Source organism: Myodes glareolus, chromosome 18 (assembly GCF_982192425.1).
Source record: "Myodes glareolus chromosome 18, mMyoGla1.1, whole genome shotgun sequence".
Lineage (NCBI taxonomy): Eukaryota > Metazoa > Chordata > Mammalia > Rodentia > Cricetidae > Myodes > Myodes glareolus.
In genome coordinates this window covers 11329044-11346995 of record NC_142043.1, presented here as the reverse complement: position 1 = coordinate 11346995, position 17952 = coordinate 11329044, and the positions used below count along the sequence as shown (strand labels likewise).

At 51.5% G+C, this 17952-nt stretch overlaps 1 protein-coding gene across 1 annotated transcript in view; it reads right to left on the bottom strand.

Moving 5' to 3' along the window:
- Window positions 1-17952, bottom strand: part of Ptk7 (protein tyrosine kinase 7 (inactive)) — a 63645-nt gene that overhangs the window by 1050 nt on the left and 44643 nt on the right. The window contains exons 8-19 of the mRNA XM_048445306.3: window positions 13479-13612; window positions 13187-13322; window positions 12939-13058; window positions 10943-11092; window positions 10687-10837; window positions 10461-10588; window positions 8855-9058; window positions 7996-8151; window positions 7354-7586; window positions 6414-6494; window positions 2743-2894; window positions 669-847 (exon numbers count right to left, since the gene is read on the bottom strand). Coding sequence (XP_048301263.3) covers window positions 669-847; window positions 2743-2894; window positions 6414-6494; window positions 7354-7586; window positions 7996-8151; window positions 8855-9058; window positions 10461-10588; window positions 10687-10837; window positions 10943-11092; window positions 12939-13058; window positions 13187-13322; window positions 13479-13612 — 1824 coding nt within the window. The remainder of the gene's footprint in view (window positions 1-668; window positions 848-2742; window positions 2895-6413; window positions 6495-7353; window positions 7587-7995; window positions 8152-8854; window positions 9059-10460; window positions 10589-10686; window positions 10838-10942; window positions 11093-12938; window positions 13059-13186; window positions 13323-13478; window positions 13613-17952) is intronic.

The following is a 17952-nucleotide window of genomic DNA, read 5'->3' as shown; positions in this document are numbered from 1 at the left end:
GAGTGTGCAGCTCCCCCAGCAGCCAAGCATGGGTCGCTCTGCTCTGAGGAGTACTGGTCAATGATGGGTGGGTACCACATTCTAAGGAGTATGGCAAATATCGTATAGACTGATAGAACTGCTCCCCAGTTCACTCTGTTGGGGCTGAAGTGACTGACAGAGGCACTGAAGATAAGTGTTATTTGCTATCCAGTATGAAAGTATCTCAGTAAGTTAGTTTTGTGTTTTGCAGAATTGGGGAAGAACCTAGGGCTTCTCATATTCCAACCAGGGACTATCACTTCCCATTCAACCTGAGCCTGCTTCTCAGTATTTTTTAAAAACTACTTTGTTTGCTTGAGACAGGATTTCTCTGTCTATCCCTGGATTTCCTGAACTTGACTTTGTAGACCAGGCTATCCTCGAACTCACAGAGATCCGCTTGCCTGTGCCTCCCTAATACTGGGATTAAAGGCATGCACCACCACACCTAGTTAAAATTATTTACTGGCGAGCCATCTTACTGGCCCATTTTTAAAACGACTGGAGAGGTCAGATCTTCCTCACTGATAAGTAGCAGCCCTTAGGGAGGAGGTAGGTTCAATAACCCTGGGGACTGAGCAAGCAGAGGTGGGATGGGGAAGGTGGGGTCACATCCAGAATCATCTCTCAGGAACACGGCTACTTACCTGCTAGCACTTCATCATCTGCCTGTCCGCCATGGGGCATCTCTCCATGAGTGAATACCTCCCACATCAGCACACCGAAGGCCCAGACATCAGACTTGGTGGAGAAATCACCCTCCAGGACAGCCTCTGGGGACATCCAACGCAGAGGCACCCAGGCCTGGCGGAAGTGGTAGTACTCACTGAGGCAGAGAAGCAACACAGGGAAGGAGGTCAGAGAGGGCCAAGGCTGGCCCAGCCTCATCTCAAACTAGGCCTCCCCCAACACCGACCTTAAAGGAATCAGTAATGTGTATGCTGAGCACAGGGATATGCTGGATTAACTCTGGACGTGGATCCATTTGAGTGAGGTTTGAAGGTTTAGAAATTCCATTAAGAGGGGCTAGAGAGACGGCTCATTGGGTAAGAGCACTGGCTGTTCTTCCAGAGGACCTGAGTTCAATTCCCAGCATCCACATGGTGGCTCATAACCACCTCTACCTTCAGTTCCAGGGGATCTAATAGCCTCTTCTGACCTCGAGCACTAGGCATGTACATGGTGCATATATACACATGCCAGCAAGCACTCATAAAATAAAAACAGGTAAATCTAAAAAAAAAAAAAAGAAAAACAAAACCCAGGCCTAGTGATATAAGCCTTTAACCCCAGCTACTTGAAAGACTGAGGCAGGGGGATCATGAGTTCAAGGCTACAGAGTGAGTTCAATGAGACAATCAGTGTCAGTCTGAGACATTTAGCAAGATCCTGTTTCAAATTCTTAAAAATTGATGGGGCTTTGTGTAAAATCTTGAGTTTGATCCCCAACACTCCAAAAAATAATAATAAAATAAAAATTAAAAATTAAAAAAGGTTTAATTAGTAATAAAGTAAGACCAAAGCAATAGTTGGACACATTGGGGTGGGCTGTACCTGGGGTGGCTGGGTACCCCACAAAGTGGCATATGTAGGCAATCTAGAGCATCTCTGACTGTGGTGGCTAAGGCTATATAATAATAAATCATGAATTGAAGAACTTACAGAGGGAGCCATATGCCATATTCACAGTTAATGACATATGAACTAGCTATAAAAAAATTCTCTCACTGACCCCTAAAACAGGATTATAATGCTGGGGTTTGGTTTTGTTTTGGGTGTGTATGTATGCCTTGTTTTTTGGGTATTGTTTTGGTTTTTGTTTTATAAGACAGGGTCTCACTGTGTAGCCCTGGCTATCCGGAACTTGTTCTGTAGAGCAGGCTGTGCCGCCACCACTCGGCTTTTATATATATATACACATATATATATACATTATATATATGTGTAGTGATATATATAATCACTACAGAAAAGCCATGGGCTAGAGAGATGGCTCAGCGGTTAAGAGCACTGGTTGCTCTTCCCGGGTTCAATTCTCAGCAACCACATGGCAGCTCACAACTGTCTATAACTCCTGTTCTCCTGTTCCAGGAGATCTGACAAGCCGGTAAAACACCAATGTGCATAAAGAACAAATAAATAAATAATTTAAGTCATATCAAACAGCGACTTGGAGCCACTCTGGCAACCTGCTGTGCCTTTAGAGAGGGGATGGTTAGGCTCTGCCCCCCAGCACCTCCCACCACTTCTCACCTTTAGAGAGGGGATGGTTAGGCTCTGCCCCCCAGCACCTCCCACCACTTCTCACCTTTAGAGAGGAGATGGTTAGACTCTGCCCACCCCTCAAACCCCACCACCACTTTTCAGCTTTAGGAGGGGATGGTTTGACTTTGTCCCCACTCCCCCACCCCACCCTACCCCCGCCATCTTTCACCTTTAGGAGGGGATGGTTTGACTTTGTTTGCCTGCCCTTCAACTCCCCCCTCCACATTTCACCTTCAGAGAGGGGATGGTTTGACTCTGTCTGCCCTTCAACCCCCCTTCCCCCTGCCATTTCCACCCTATAGAGGGGATGGTTTGACTCTGTCCGCCCCTCAACCTCCCCTCACCTCCACTTTTCAGCTAAGCAGCCATAAGCCCTTTGTTACCCTTTCCTACTGTATCTATCCTCTGTCCCCTTCTCTCTTTGGAAGGAGGCAGCAGCCCTCCAAGCCCTCCTACCTGTTGTATACGTCCTTGCTGAGGCCCAGTGCTGACACCTTCACCTGCCTCTGGGCGCTGACCAGACAGTTGCGAGCAGCTAAGTCCTTGTGCACAAACCGGTTGTTGGACAGGTGCTCCATACCCAAGGCCACCTGGGCACACAGGGCCACCTGGTGAGAGAGCGAGCAGCCTGTCAGAACAGCTCAGGACGAGGGATTAAGGCAACCACCATGGCAAACCCTTGTCTACCTCTCCCAGTACCCCTGGAGTGCTGTTTTAGGAAACCCCACACAACAGCCTCAGCTGCCTTCTCCAGAAAACGGGATCTATTACCCGCTCCACGAGGTTGTCCAAAGGTTTACTACACTAAGGGGCTGAGTAGATGGCTTGCTGGGCAAGCGTAAGGACCTGAGTCTGGATCTCCCTGGCCAGCTGGGCTAGCCAATCAGTGAGTTCCAGGTTCAGTGATAGTCTCTCTCAAAAAATCAGGCTTGATGGATCAGGCCTTAGTTCCAGTGCTCAGGAGGCAGAGGCCGAACAATGCATCAGCTCCCCTGGAACTGGAGCTGCAGGCAGCTAGCTGTGAGTCACTCAGGGTCATCAGTGCTGAGAGCCAGACTCAAGTCCTGCAGAAGAGGAGCAAGCTGCTGAGCCCTCTCTCCAGCTCTGCATCGACACTTCAAAAGTGCGTGGTTAACGGACTGAACAAACAGTAGGCAAGCACTAAATGTTATACACAACAGGTCCTAGTGAAATATACCAAGACCGGCCAAGACGGGATTTAGGCCAAAAGACAGACTCCAGGAGACCTAAAGGCTGTTCCCGGAGAAAGGGACACTGCTAGAGACGGCTGGGCAGGCAAAGGCGCTTGCCACCAAGCCTGATGACCCGAGCTTGACCTCTGGAACCCACGTGGACGGAAAGAACCAACTTCTTCAAGCTGTCCTCTGAACTCCGCATGCAGGTGCGCGTGCAGATGCAGACACGCACAGAAACACCAATAATAAATGTTTTTCAGAAGACTCAAGGCTAGAGAAATGAAACGGCCCAGGGGTTCAGAGCACTGGCTGCTCTTGCAGAGGATCTGGGTTCAGTTCCCAGCACCAACGAGGTAGCTCAAAACTGTCTACAATTCCAGTTTCAGGGGACCAGATACCCTCTTCTGGCCACCACATGCACACATAAATACATGCGAACAAAGTTTCCATACACGTGAAGATAGATAAAATTTAAAAGAAGACCTATCACCTCGTCGTCCCATCTAAATACTGAAAGGAAACGCTAGAAGACACAGGGCCCTGTAGCAGCCTTGTTACAAGAGAAGGCTGTGGGGTGGGTGGCTCAGCAGGGCACCTGTCTGGTGTTCATGAGGTTCAGTCTCAAGTGCTTAAAGAAAGAAACTTCCTCCAGCCATTAAGGTGCTTCAGAAGGCAGAGTGAGGTCCCCAGAGCCTATGGTAGGGGGAGCCGTGGCATACGTGCAGCTATAGTCACACGGGCAAACAATAACAACAGCGAACTTTGGGAGTGGCAATTAAATATACACGAGTAACAGGAAAGTGGAGAGGTCCCTTTGACCTGTGGAAATTACAGGACACAAGACTGGCACAGAGATTCACTCAGGACCCCAAGAGGACCACAATACAACCATGGAGGAATGAAAATGAGATGGTGGACCAGTGAGGTGACTCAGTGGTTAAGGCAAACCTGAGGACCTCAAACCCCCATAAAAGTAAGAGGGCCGGGCGTGGTGGTGCCTGCCTTTAATTCCAGCACTCGGGAGGCAGAAGCAAGCAGATCCCTGTGAGTTCGAGGCCAGCCTGGTCTACAAAGCAAGTTCTAGACAGAGAAACCCTGTCTCGAAAACCAAAATAAAAGAGGAAAAAAGGTGGAGGGAGAGATCCAACTCCACAAAGCTGTCCTCTGACCTACACACACACACACACACACACACAAATGAGAGTAAATATTTTTTTTGTCTCAGACTGGCCTGAGACTCACGATGCAGTCTGTATTATCTTCAAAGTCTCACGATTATCTTCAAAGTCTCACGATGTCTATGCCATAGTCTCTTGGGTGTTAAGATTACAGACAGGCGCCACCAAGCCTGGCTACATCTGCATTTCTCATTAAGATTTATTCCTTATTTAATGGTGTGTGTGTGCCTGTCTGTGCGGGGTCTGTACATCTGAGTGCTGGGGCCCAGGGAGGTTGGAGACTCCAGATCTCCATGGAGCTGCATGTAGGGCCCGGTCTACCCTTGCTCCTTGGGGTGAATATTGAGGACGATTTCTGGCCAGCCAGTTAAGCATCCTGTTTGCTCCTGTGCTCCCTCTGCCCTAGCCTGGTGATTAGCTGAAGGGCATTGTTTCATCTTTGGTATGGTAATTTCCCACCTGCCCAGGAGGAAATCCTTATGCAGCAGCCAGGGCCCACCTGCCTGAGAGGTATTCCTTTTGCAGCGGCCAAGTATTTAGGTTTTCCCCTAAATTGAATAGAGCAGCATTAGGCTGATCTCCTTTCGAATGACCCAGGTCTCTTGTGTGTTTCTTTCAATCTCCAGGTGAACTGTACCGAGGGGGTAACGCAGAATTGGGTGTTACAGCTGCAGTTACAAGAGGGTTGAGTCACCTGATGCTGGGAACTGAACATGGGTCGTTGGGAAGAATGGAAGCTCTCTTACACCTAAGTCTGGATCTATGAAGCGGTTCTCCTGTCTGACCTGACAAGTTCTACGTTCTAGAAGGGCATGGATCCCAGTTTCTGAAAACCTGCTCAAACTAAAGATGAGATGCAAGACCATGCGGGACGGTGTTTGGCAAAGGTGACCGCTGTCAGAGCACCTCGGTATCAGACAGAGGTACTGACTTCCTTTCCATCTGTTTTCTTTTCTCTTTTTCATAAGTCAGGGTCTCACTATGTAGCACAGGTTGGCCTCAAGCTCACGATGTATCCCAGACAAATTTAGCCTCAAAGTCTTCCTTTGCCCCAACTTCTGGACTATAGATGTGAAACATCACACTCGACTGTCAGCCTGTCTCCTTCCCTGTCCCAGCCACTTACCTTGGTCCTCTCTCCTGAAGCCATCCCCTTCCTGTCATTCAGCTACTTCCTGTCCTTGAGAACTGAACTCAGATGGCTTTCTCCATCAGGAAACCTTCTTTGTTAACCACAGCTGCCTGTCTACCTAAGGACCTGGATGCCGTCCACATCTCCCACCGAGGCCTCCCACTCGCTTCCCGTGTGTGTCATGCCGAGTCCTTCAGCCTGCAATGTCACAGTCTCCGCACACAAGTTAAAAAAACCTGCTCAAGGCCACGCCCAACCCAACAGCCTCTGGACGTGGGGTGCTCTCTGCCGCCTTGGCTCAGAGCTGCAGGCATGCAGGGATTGCTCTGACAGACGCTCCCACAGAAAGGCAAGGGCCGGAGTAGCGGCCTCCATGAGGCCAGCATGGTGACGGCAGGCTACCTGCAGGCTACAGGGCTGGAACCTGTCAAGTAATGTTGCTAAGCCTTTGTTTCTTGGCCCATGAAATGGGGACAGGAACACATTCAGGGGACTGCTGTGCTAATGAACACAGGTGGCAAGGACTTCCATGAGGCCCGGCTCCAACGGCATGCAGAGCGAAGGAAGCTCAAGAGCGCCCCTACTGCGGTCCACCCTGGTGAGCCACCTCCTTGTTCTTACCTTCTGCTTGGTGCTGAGGGGCTGGGACTTCAGTTTTTCATCCTTACTCTGGGAAATCCTCAGGAACTGCTTGAGATCTCCCTGAGGGAAGGGCCGAACACCTCTGTTAGGCATAGCCCAGAGGTGGGCTCTAAAGCATCAGACCAAGCCAGAGCTTGCAGGGTCCCTACTGGAAGACAGCGACAAGCTTTGACCTGAATGTGCACCCAGTCCTCACCCTGGTGGGCACAGACCATATGGAGGGTGCCCTCTCTTGTCCGAGTTGCCCTTCCCACTCTGGAGCCAGGAGGAAAACACAATCCCTTACCCTGCCCTCATGGACTACAGAAAGGGGTTACAGTTGAACACACACACACTCCCCCCCAATACACCCGCAGCAGAAAAACACGCGATGCTCGGAAGCAGAGTGAGCATAGCCCCACTCCGCTGGTCCTCAGCAGCAGTGGAAGGGCCAAGGACCTACAAAGATGGGGAAGGCAGAGGCAGGGGCGACTCCAGGGATAACCTGGAGAGAGGCTGGTGGTGGGGCTGACACCTGAGCCAGCAGAGGAACTGGGTGAGGGGAGGAAAGAAAAAAGAAAAGAGAAGGAGAGAGGGAGGGAGGGGGGAAGGAGAGAGACAGGAAGGGAGGAGAGGCCTGCCAGGTTCTGACAAACTTATTTCCAAGCGGTGACAAGCCATGGGCCGAAGAAAATAACAAAGCAAAGAAACCCAGTTGGCGGAAGGGCCTGCAGGGCATCCAGGCAGGGTAGAGAATGAGAAGCCCCAGAGCTAAGGACTGATCTCCAGAAAGATAGGAGAAACTGAACACAGTTAAAGGGTTGGCGGATACCGGAAGACGGGTGGCTCAGGTAGCAAGAGCCAAGACCTCAGGAGCGCAGCCCCCGAACCCCTCCTCCGCCGGCCCACTGCCCACTCAGTGCTCCAGCCCACAGCATACCAGGTCCACATATTCCAGCACCATGTAGTGGGGCTCAGCCTCCCGGCACAGCCCCAGAAGCCGCACCACGTTGGCGTGGTTCAGCTTCCCGAACATCTCGAGCTCCCTCCGGAAGTCCAGCTGCTGCTGCTCGTCCTTGCTCTGCAAGCTCTTCACCAGCACCAGTGTCTCTGCCACGCCCTCCTCTAAGCCCTGTGCCTTCGCGAGGAACACCTCCCCAAACTCGCTTTTCCCTGTGGGCAGAGGGCCATGCTAGTCAGCTGCCTTCACCCAGGCAGAGGGAGCCCCTGACTGGGAGAGGCACAAGGTTGGCCTCTTTGCTGCACTCCAGCCGTTAGGCAGGTGAGCCATTTCTCCAGGCCCCTAAGTTTTGAGGTACCTTAAGAAAAAAATCAGCACAAAACCGTAATTCCTCACATTTTTTCCCTAGGGGGGAAAGCTAACTTTAGTTCTTTTTTTAAAAGGACCACTTTCGCGAAGCATCAAGAAAATAATACGAAAGGCAGGATACCGGACTGACACCATGTGGGGGGGGTGACCATGCACAGGGGACAGACAACCTGAACCCCAATACCTCTAACATGCTAGGCTATGACAACCACCTCAGCCCGTTACCCAGTCTCCTGAAGCAAGGCCACATACCCAGGGTGGTGATGGGCTGCAAGCTGGCCCGAGGGAAATGCATCTTGTCACTCATGCTGTGGCGTTTGTTGGTGGCCGTGGGGCCAGAGCCCAAACTTGTCAAAGCCACTTCCTCCTGGACCTCTGCTGATGGCTGTCCGTTCTGCAGAGGCCCGCCTGGGAACAAGGGGTCAGGTCAATATCCTAAGATAGGATACCCTGATTACCACAGAGCTCAGTCCCTAGGACCCGTGGGGCGATGCATCTCCTGTTGTCGTCCACGACGCCCACTTTGCTTCATTCCACAAACACTGGCTATTCCCACAGATAAACTGCCGGGGCTTTGGGGCAGGATGAGGCAGGCCTTAGAGTGTGGCCATTTACGGACGCAGATGAGTAGGAGCTACGACAGGAGCTTGCTGTGGGAATCTAATGTCAATCACTGGCCCGGAATGTCAAACCCACATGAGCTCTGTGGTTTGCACTGAAGCTTGTGTGCAGAGGGAAAGCACTGTGTAGAGTCACACAAATGCCTAAACTGAGCGGAGACCAGCAGTATCCTCAGGGAGCTTCTGATAATGGGAGGGGCTAGGAAAAAGACCCCCTGGGGGCTGACTACTGGGGGAGGGAGAAAAGTTGAAGCAAAAATATGCATACCAACTGTGTCTGTGCTTTAAGAGTTGGGAGAGAAGGCTAGCCCAAGAGGCTCCAATGAGGGAGTCCTGGGTCAAACAGTTCAGAAGCCAGGCTTGCAGTCAGAGAGGCACACACCCCATCTCCAGCCCTCTATCTCCCGAAGTACTTGGGTCTTCCTCCACAGTTGCCACAGGAGGGCGCTCTGCACTCATGTGACCCGCCTCCCCCTAGAGGGGGTCCTCACCATTGAGACACTCCATCTCTGGTTCCTCGCCTTCAGGCTGCTTCTGCAACCTCTTGGCTTTACATCGCTTCTTGCAGTAGAACATGAGGCCCAGGACAGCAATGATGTAGGCCACAGCTGCGCCCACGGACAGCCCAATGGTCTGGATCATCTTGTACGGGGGAGGGCTGCCTGGGCCCTCCGAGTCCTCCATCACTGGCTTGTCTGAGAGACACATGGAAAGGTCAAGCCGAGGCCTTGCTGGCTGACTCAGCACTGTGAGCTAACCCTAGGAAGCCTCTCCTTAGAATCCCGGCTATCAACCAGCTCAGAGTAGGCTCCCATGTGGCCGGCCAGTCTACTGCCTTTAGCAGCCCAGGAGAGAGAAGCCCCATGAGTCATTGCGTGAGCTTCGGAGAAAGGACCCTGACAAACCACCTCAACAGCTTCAACCAGGGGATCCGACATTCCATTTTCTAGAAGATATGTCACTCGGGAAGCAGTGCTGCTGGGTGGAGGAGCACAGAAAAGTCTGCGGACTTCCTTCCCCTTCAAATCCTCTCGTCCACAGCCACAGCAACAACTTCTCGGGGACAGAGATCACTAGGGCAGGTCTGGCCTGGGGCTGTTAACCTGTCACATCTCTGGTCCTCTTGCATCCTGACCTGATTCCCTCCCTGCATGCAATAGTTTAGTTTTGTTTCTTTTCTTTGGTTTGAGAAAATGTCTCATTCTGTAGCCCAGGTTATCTTGGAATTCACTATGTAGTCTTAAACTCATGACAATGAGTTTAAGGCTCAGCCTCCAAGATCCAGGATTACAGTAATGAACTGTCATGGCTGGTTTATAAGTTTGGACTTGTTTGTTATTCTAATTGTGTGCGTGTGTGTGCGTGCGCGTGTGTGTGTGTGTCTATGTACAGATCTGTGCCTGTTAGTGCAGATGCCATCGGAGGCCAGAGGCCTGGGGTCATCTGGAGCTGGGGCTGCAGGCAGTTTTGAGCCACCTGATGACAGATGGAAAGAACAGAGTTTGGGTCCTCTGACGGAAGAGTGAGCTCTTAACCTCTAAGCCATCTCTCTAGCCCTAAGCTTGGATCTTAAATGCTTCTCTCCCAAAGGACCATGTGTTAAGCCCTATTCCCCAGCCTCTGATGCTATTGGGAAGCAGTGGGACCTTCAGAAGCTGGGACTTAGTAGAAGAAAGTGAGGTCATTGGTGGGGGGGACTAAGGCCCAGTACACTCCTCTCTCTTTTGCCTCCCACCCAACAAACGATAAACAAGACGACCCTGCCGCATGCTCGTAGCACCGTGTATTGTGGTGCCACAGACTCAGGGTAACCAGGCTCTCAGCAGAAACCTCTGAGAGTGTGAGCGAAAACATTTGTTCCATGTGTGCAAGGGAAGGAGGCATTTCGGGAAGAGCATCCTTCAGCCGATCCAAACGCATCTCATCTGTGGAATGTCAAGTAAGTGACAGCCCAGCCAGGAATCTAGTGTGCGATGGCACTGGAAAGGACACCCCAGTCCCCCCAGTTTGCGTGTCTTCTCTGTACATACAACACTGCGTGGAAGAGGAGAAAGACTTCCACCATTTCCTGGGTGGGGCGCCCTTTCCTGGCCATACCCACGACAAAGAGCGGGGCCTCTGTGTGCCTGATGTTACAGCTGTTGCCAGCGATGCAGGTGTAGGAGCCCGAGTCCTCGGGGGCCACATCGTGGATCACCAGGGAGCCGTTCTGGAAGATGTGCATCCTGCCGCAAGAGAAGTCACATTAACGCTCACCTGGCCAGCCCCTGGGGAGCAGCCATGGCAGGGAAGGGAAAGTCAGTGTGGGAGGGAGGCCACCTACCTGGGTCCCAGCTTGGTGGGGTCCAGGATTCGGTCTTTGCCTTTCCACTGAATAAGAGGCTTGGGGTCCCCCTGGGCCTCACACCGCAGCAGCGCTGTGTGGCCCTGGTACACGGTTGTGCGCTCTGGTTCCACCTTGAAGGTGATGAAAACTGGATGGGGAAAGACCAGAGAGTGTCACGGAGCTGCCTGAGCACAAGCGGTCACTCCCCAGGCCTGCCAACTCTGGCTCCCATGCTACACCAGTCACCAGTCACCTGCCACGGTTAGCTGGACATGGGCACGGATCTGGCCCTGTGGCTCGTTGGACGCGATGCAAGTGTAGTTCCCTGCGTCGTCTCGGGTCACGCGGGCAAAGTGCAGGGTCCCAGCATTGTCTGTCACCCATTCAGGGAGGCTGCTCCCATCTGCAGAGACAATCGGGAGAAATTATGGGATGGGCTAGACTTACATGGATAACTGACAAGGCCCTCGGTTACTCATTTCTACCCCAAACTATCACTCCTTCCTACTCACGGGCAAAGTCCAAATTCAAAGTCCCCTATTATTGACTTGTTTCCCCAATTTTCCAGGCTCACAGACTTCTGACCGGGCAAGGACTGCCCTTGTCCTCACCTCATTGCCTGGTACTCCTTATTCCTAGAAGCGGCTCAGTCCTGATCCCCCATCCTAGCTCCACCTGAGTTCTCCCTTCTTCCAGAAAGATCCCAGACCTGAATGAGGGAGTCCTCTGCAGAAGCCACAACCTGACTTCCATTTTCACAGCTGGCACAAATGGGAAATTGGTCCAGCCTGGTACGGGACAATTTGGCAAGCTGTACAGATGGTTATAAAAATGTTCATAACCGAGATATATAAAGCCCCACTTCTGGAATTCTTTCCCAAAGAAAACAAACCTAAATCCAGAAAAATAAACCTCAATAACCCTGGGATTAGAGATTTATTAGAGCAATAAAAAGAGGGGTTAACAATCCAAGTCTCTAACTCACAGAGAATATTTTAGTAAATGATAATGAGATTATCATTACAGCAGTTGAAACTGATATTATGTACACCATATACAGACAAGGAGAAACACTTACTAATGTTAAATTAAAAACCACATAAGTGCTGAGTGTGGTAGCATACTTTAATACCAAAACTCAGGAGGCAGAAGCAGGAGGATCTATGTTTGAGGACAGCCTGGTCTACAAGGACAGCAACTTCCACATCAGTCAGGTCTACACAGTGAGTCCTTGTCTCAAAAGAAGAAAATGTGTGTGGAGATGGGGTTGGGGGAGGGGTGAGCTGGAGACACGGCTGTATTACTTAAGAGCACTGGCTGCTCTTGCAGAGGTCTCAGGTTTGAGTCCTAGCATCATCCCCGTGGATCCAGCGCCCTCTTCTGGCCTTCACGGCACTGCGCTCACCACTCACACAGTACGCAGACATGCATGCAGGCAAAACATCAAGACACGTAAGTAAGGAAAAATCAAACAACAAAAACCATCTAAGCTTCAGACGCCGTGATAAATGTCTTTAATCCCAACCCTCAGGAAGCAGAGAGGTAGGTAGATCTTTGAGAGCCAGAGGGCAGCCTGGCCTAGAGTGAGACTCTGCCTCAAAAAACGAAAAACAAAACAAAAAAAGATCAGGTGTATTGGTGCCTATAATCATAGAACACAGGGAGCTGAGGCAGAGTGATCCTAAGTTAAGGTCAGCCTGGGCTGCACAGTGAGTTCCAAGTCAAGCCAGCTAAGACTATATACAGCAAGACCTTATATATGACAAACAAACAATCTAAACTAAGGAATTAAATAAATAAAAAGTTTAAAAAGTGGCCAGGGATGTAGCTCAATGGGGCAGTTTGCCTAGCGTGTGTGAGGTTGTGAGTTTGAACCCCACTACGCCCAACAACGATAAACAAAGTAAGCGTGTCTTTGCTCTGGAAGTGTAATACATAAAATTATTATGGAAGAGTAAACAGAAAAAGAAGACATAAGGATGGCAGATGGGAGTTGGTGCACACCCCCCTCCATGTCTGTCAGGGTCCGTGCTACTTTGATGCTGGCAGAGAGGTTTCACAGCACACTAGAGTCACCTGCGCTGTCCAGTGCTGCCCTCTTGAGCCCTCTGAGGTGACAGCTTTCCCCTCTCTGCTGGACTATCAATCAGTCCTACATTTCTGGTTCCCCCCTCCCACAATTCTGGGTGCAGGCTGGGCACTTCCCTGTCCCTTAGACACACACATCTGACAAGTCACATGGTACCCACCTGCCCGTACCCACTTAATTGTGGGCTTCTCTCGGCCAGTGGCTGAGCAGGGCACTGTGGCCTCCTTATCAAACTCCATGCACTGCTGTGGCTGCGGCGGGGGCGTGAACTTGAGTTTCTCTGGGACAGTGAGGAAGGAGGGATTGAGACAGGGAGAGAGGGCAGGGCCATCCCCACCGCTCCTTCCCATTGCTCCTCTGCCCAGACAGGCCAGGCACCCTCCCAACACATCATGTATGCCAACTCACCCAGCACCTGGACACGGGCCTGGGCCTCGATGCTGCCAGCTGGGGTGCTACTGACGCAGCGGTACAAGGTGCCGTCATACACCTCCACACTATTGATGCGCAAGGTCCCATTCTTAGAAACTTCGAACCGTGAGTCCTGCCGGACACAGACTTGCATGAAAAAGGGCTAATACCAAGAGCTCCACACACATCTCCCCGAGACCAGCCTCAGGGGGTTGGAAGCTCTGGGGTAAGCACCGAGACAGGCTGTGGAGGAAAACTCTCCCACTCACACAAAGCCATCCTCTCTCACCTCCGAGATAAGCATTTGGTTCCTGTACCAGATGACAGTAGGCTTGGGTGTGGCCTGTGTCAGACAGTGCAGATAGCCGGGTTTGCCCTCCTCCAGCTGGCTGTCTTGGGGCTTCTTTAGCCACGTGGGTATAGCTGGGGTGACAAGGAGAAACCGCAGAAGCTAAATAACAGGTTTCTGAAACCAAAGGACCCAGTCCCAGAACACACTAGACACCAGGCTGCCCGGATAACACCCAAACTTTCCAACACCTTCATTTAGTCCACAGTAAACACCCAACGTGCATTCCTCCACCCAGCTAGGAAACCAGGCGTTCCAAGAAGTGACTGCTACCCCAAGGCAGAGGACCTGCAGCTGCGGTTTGCAAGGCCCCACCAGAGCACTGGCTGTTCTTCCAACAGCCCTGGATTCCCAGCACCCACATGGTGGCTCACAACCATCTGTAACTCCAGTTGTGGGGGAACAGCACCCTCTTCTGGTCTTCAGAGATCGCAGACATGCATACGGTACATAGACATGCAGACAGGGAAAACTATTTACACATAAAATAAAAATAAATTTTTTTTAAAAAAAAAAAAAAAGGACCCCACCATCCAGGTTCTTTTTCACATTACATCACACCAGGCCACAGTCAGTGTTATAGTTCGAATATGAAATGCCCCCACAGGCTTATGTGTTGATGCTTGGTCCCCAGCTGGTGGCACTATTCTGGAATACGGCAGAACCTTAGCAGAAGCTATGTGGAAGAAGTAGTCACTGAGGGTCTGCATGTCAAGTCGCCTGTGTCTGTCCCACACCCATCCTCCTTGGACCCCTCTCTGCTTCCAGGCCTCTATGAGATGAGCAGCCTCTGACTCGGGCTGCTGCTAATATTCTGTTCCCCTCAGGCCCAAAGCCATGGACCCAAAAGACCACAGAGCAAAATCTTTAAACCAATCCTTCCTCTTTATACCTAACCCCTCAAACATTTGTCGTAGCATGACTTGGTCCTCGGAACTGCTGCATTTTAGCTGCAGTGGCTCCCTGAACAATCTCCTCTACTATATGAATAGACGACCCCAACCCTATATTCATGGAGTCTCCCCATGGCAAGCAAACTGTCTGCTGGTGTGCCCAGATGGATAGCTGGAGGCAATCCATACTTCACATCACATGCATACTTGCTGGGTGGTGATGGGGCACGCCTTTAATCCCAGCACGCGGGAGGCAGAGGCCAGCCTGGTCTAAGACAGCAGGGTCTACATAAAGAAACTGTCTCAAAAAACAAAAAAAAGGAGGAGGAGGAAGAGAAGAAGGAGAAGAAGGAAAAGAAGAAGAGGAAGAGGAAGAAAAAGAAAAGAAAAAGAAAAAGAAAACTAAACTCATTTCCCTCCAAAACCTGCTTGGCCTAGCGCGCTCTCTCTCTCTCTCTCTCTCTCTCAATAAGGAACATTGTTTTCCAGCCAAATGTAGAAGCTGCATGTCCAGTCCTGACTTACTGGCCTCGAGGCCATAACCTTTATTCTACACCAACCCTACCCATCGAAGCTCCGAAACCGGGCCTGACTTTGACCAGTTCCCATGTTCACTACTACTACCTCTTGTTCAGGCTCCATCAACAGCTGCCATCTATTAACTGCTCTCCCGATTCATACTCTTGTTTGTTCTGAAACGGGGTCTCACTATACATCCCTGGTTATCCTGAAACTTCCCGTGTACCCTAGGTGGGCTAGGACTGAAGGCGTCACCGCCACACCCCGCTCCTATTACATTACTAAAAGTGTTTTTATTACTTTAGTCTCAGCACCTGGGAAGTAGAAGCAGTCGGATCTCAGAGCGCAAGGCCTGTCTGGTCTACACAGTGAGCTCCTGGCTAGTTGGGGCGGCGTGTGTGGCAGTCAAGGACAACTTGCTGACACCAATCTCGCCTTTCACCCTGTGGGCCCCAGGGACAGAACTCGGGTTGTCAGACGCAGTAGCAAGCATCCACCCCCCACCAGAGCAGGCCCGTTCCCACTTTGGGCCCTGCCATTCCAGCTTTCTCAGAACAGACAGTCTTCCACTTAGAAGCCTACAAGGACTTGCTGTCTGCCCTGGAGAGGCAGTGTTTGCAAAAGCAGCAGCAGGCAGCCTGTGAGACCCCTTTTATCTCTCTTTAATGTCACAGCCACACGTTCTCCATCAAGAGGCAGTCTCTCTACTTCCTGGAACCTGGGTGGCCTGAGACTGGCCTTGCCTTCTAGAATATACGTTTGCCCTCTCAGAATCCAGTTTCTATGTGAGGAAACTTGGCCTAGCTAGGCATGTGAACAAGACTATCAGAGACCAGCTAGTCACTGTCTGTGGGTTGACTGACTACCCTCCAACAGCCCCGTGCTCCTGAGCCCTCGAAGGTGACTCCCACCACTTCAACGGCTGTTTCAAATCACCAGGGCTAAGAGCTGCTTGTTATGGGGTGGTGGGCAAGCAACACTTGAACAAGAGCTGAAGCGCTGTGTTCTTACAGTCTCCACTCTCACTAGCATTTATTCAACTGAAGCCCCACAGCCTGCTGCTGTCTCCCAATTCACCCACCTACTCCTAGCCATGACTCTTCCTTAGTTACCAGCTCAAACGTTACCTTCCACAGAGGTCTCCCCCCATTCCCATCCCTCCCATCTCATCATTCACCTGGTTATTTTTCTATGTAGTTGTACCGAAACCTAAAATGATATATTTAGGGGTCTGGAGAGATGGCTCAGCAATTAAGAGCACTTGGTGCCTTTACAGAGGATCTAGGCTCAGTTCCCAGAACCCACATGGCAGCTCACAAGCAGCACTAACTCCTAGGGAGGGGACCCAACACTCTGGCCTCTGAGGACACCGGGCACGCATGTGCTGCGGACAGAACACCCATACACACAAATGGAAATAAAGCTATTAAAGTCTAAGTTGTTTCTCACATTTGCTGTCTCCCCTGCTAGAATAAAGCTGCATGGGATGCATGTGTGTGCGCTGCTTACTGCCACATTCCCAGAACTGGGAACTGTATGCCCTAGCATGAAGGGCTCACCCAATAGATCTCTGCTGATTGAACGAGGTCCCGGAACTCCAGCTCCCGACTCTCCACCAGGCATCTCCACACCTGACCTAGCGTGGCTCCTGCCTCTCCACCAGGCATCTCCACACCTGACCTAGCGTGGCTCCTGCCTCTCCACTCTGCATCTCCACACCTGACCTAGCGTGGCTCCTGCCTCTCCACTCTGCATCTCCACACCTGACCTAGCGTGGCTCCTGCCTCTCCACTCTGCATCTCCACACCTGACCTATCGTGGCTCCTGACTCTCCACTCTGCATCTCCACACCTGACCTAGCGTGGCTCCTGCCTCTCCACTCTGCATCTCCACACCTGACCTAGCGTGGCTCCTGCCTCTCCACTCTGCATCTCCACACCTGACCTATCGTGGCTCCTGACTCTCCACTCTGCATCTCCACACCTGACCTAGCGTGGCTCCTGCCTCTCCACTCTGCATCTCCACACCTGACCTAGCGTGGCTCCTGCCTCTCCACTCTGCATCTCCACACCTGACCTAGCGTGGCTCCTGCCTCTCCACTCTGCATCTCCACACCTAACCTGGCGTGGCTCCTGACTCTCCACCCGACATCTCCACCCTGACCTATCGTGGCTCCTGACTCTCCACCCGACATCTCCACCCTGACCTATCGTGGCTCCTGACTCTCCACCCGACATCTCCACCCTGACCTAGCGTGGCTCCTGACTCTCCACCCGACATCTCCACCCTGACCTAGCGTGGCTCCTGACTCTCCACCCGACATCTCCACCCTGACCTAGCGTGTCTGGCCTCACGTGCATACTGCTCTCCTATCCCTCAGGTCTCTCCAGAGGGCACCCAGCACAGTCCCATCACTGCCTCGTGACCGACTACGGCCAGCAGTTCCCTAACTGGGCATGTGAGGTCCTGAGTCTGCACGTCCCAAAGTGCCCTTAACAAAGCAGTGAGCCTCGAACCCCTTGAGGGTGGCGGTGCAGCTTGCACCATGCTATCACATAAACATTCTCTGCATCGGTAGAGGCCCAAGTGCAAACTAAGCCCTCTGAGATGTCAGTATTTTCTATTTGGAAACAGGGATTCCTTCAGCTCAGGATGTCCTTGAACACCGATCCTCCTGAGGCTCGGATTATAAGCATGGGCCACCATTCCCAGTTTATGTGGCACTGGGGCGCAATGTCGGGGCTTTGAGCACGGCCGACGAGCACTCTACCAGCAGAGCTGCATCTCTAGCCCAAGTTCATTATCTTTACAGGAAGAATCACCAACGTGTCTTATTTTTAAAAAATGTTTAAAATGTATTTATTTTTATTTTACACAGAGCAGTGTTTTATCTGAGAGGACGAATTAGACCACATGCCCGGGGCCTGTGGAGGTTAAAGGACGGCATCAGGTCCCTGGACCTAGAGTTACAGAGAGTCGTGAGCCCCCACATGAGGGCTCTT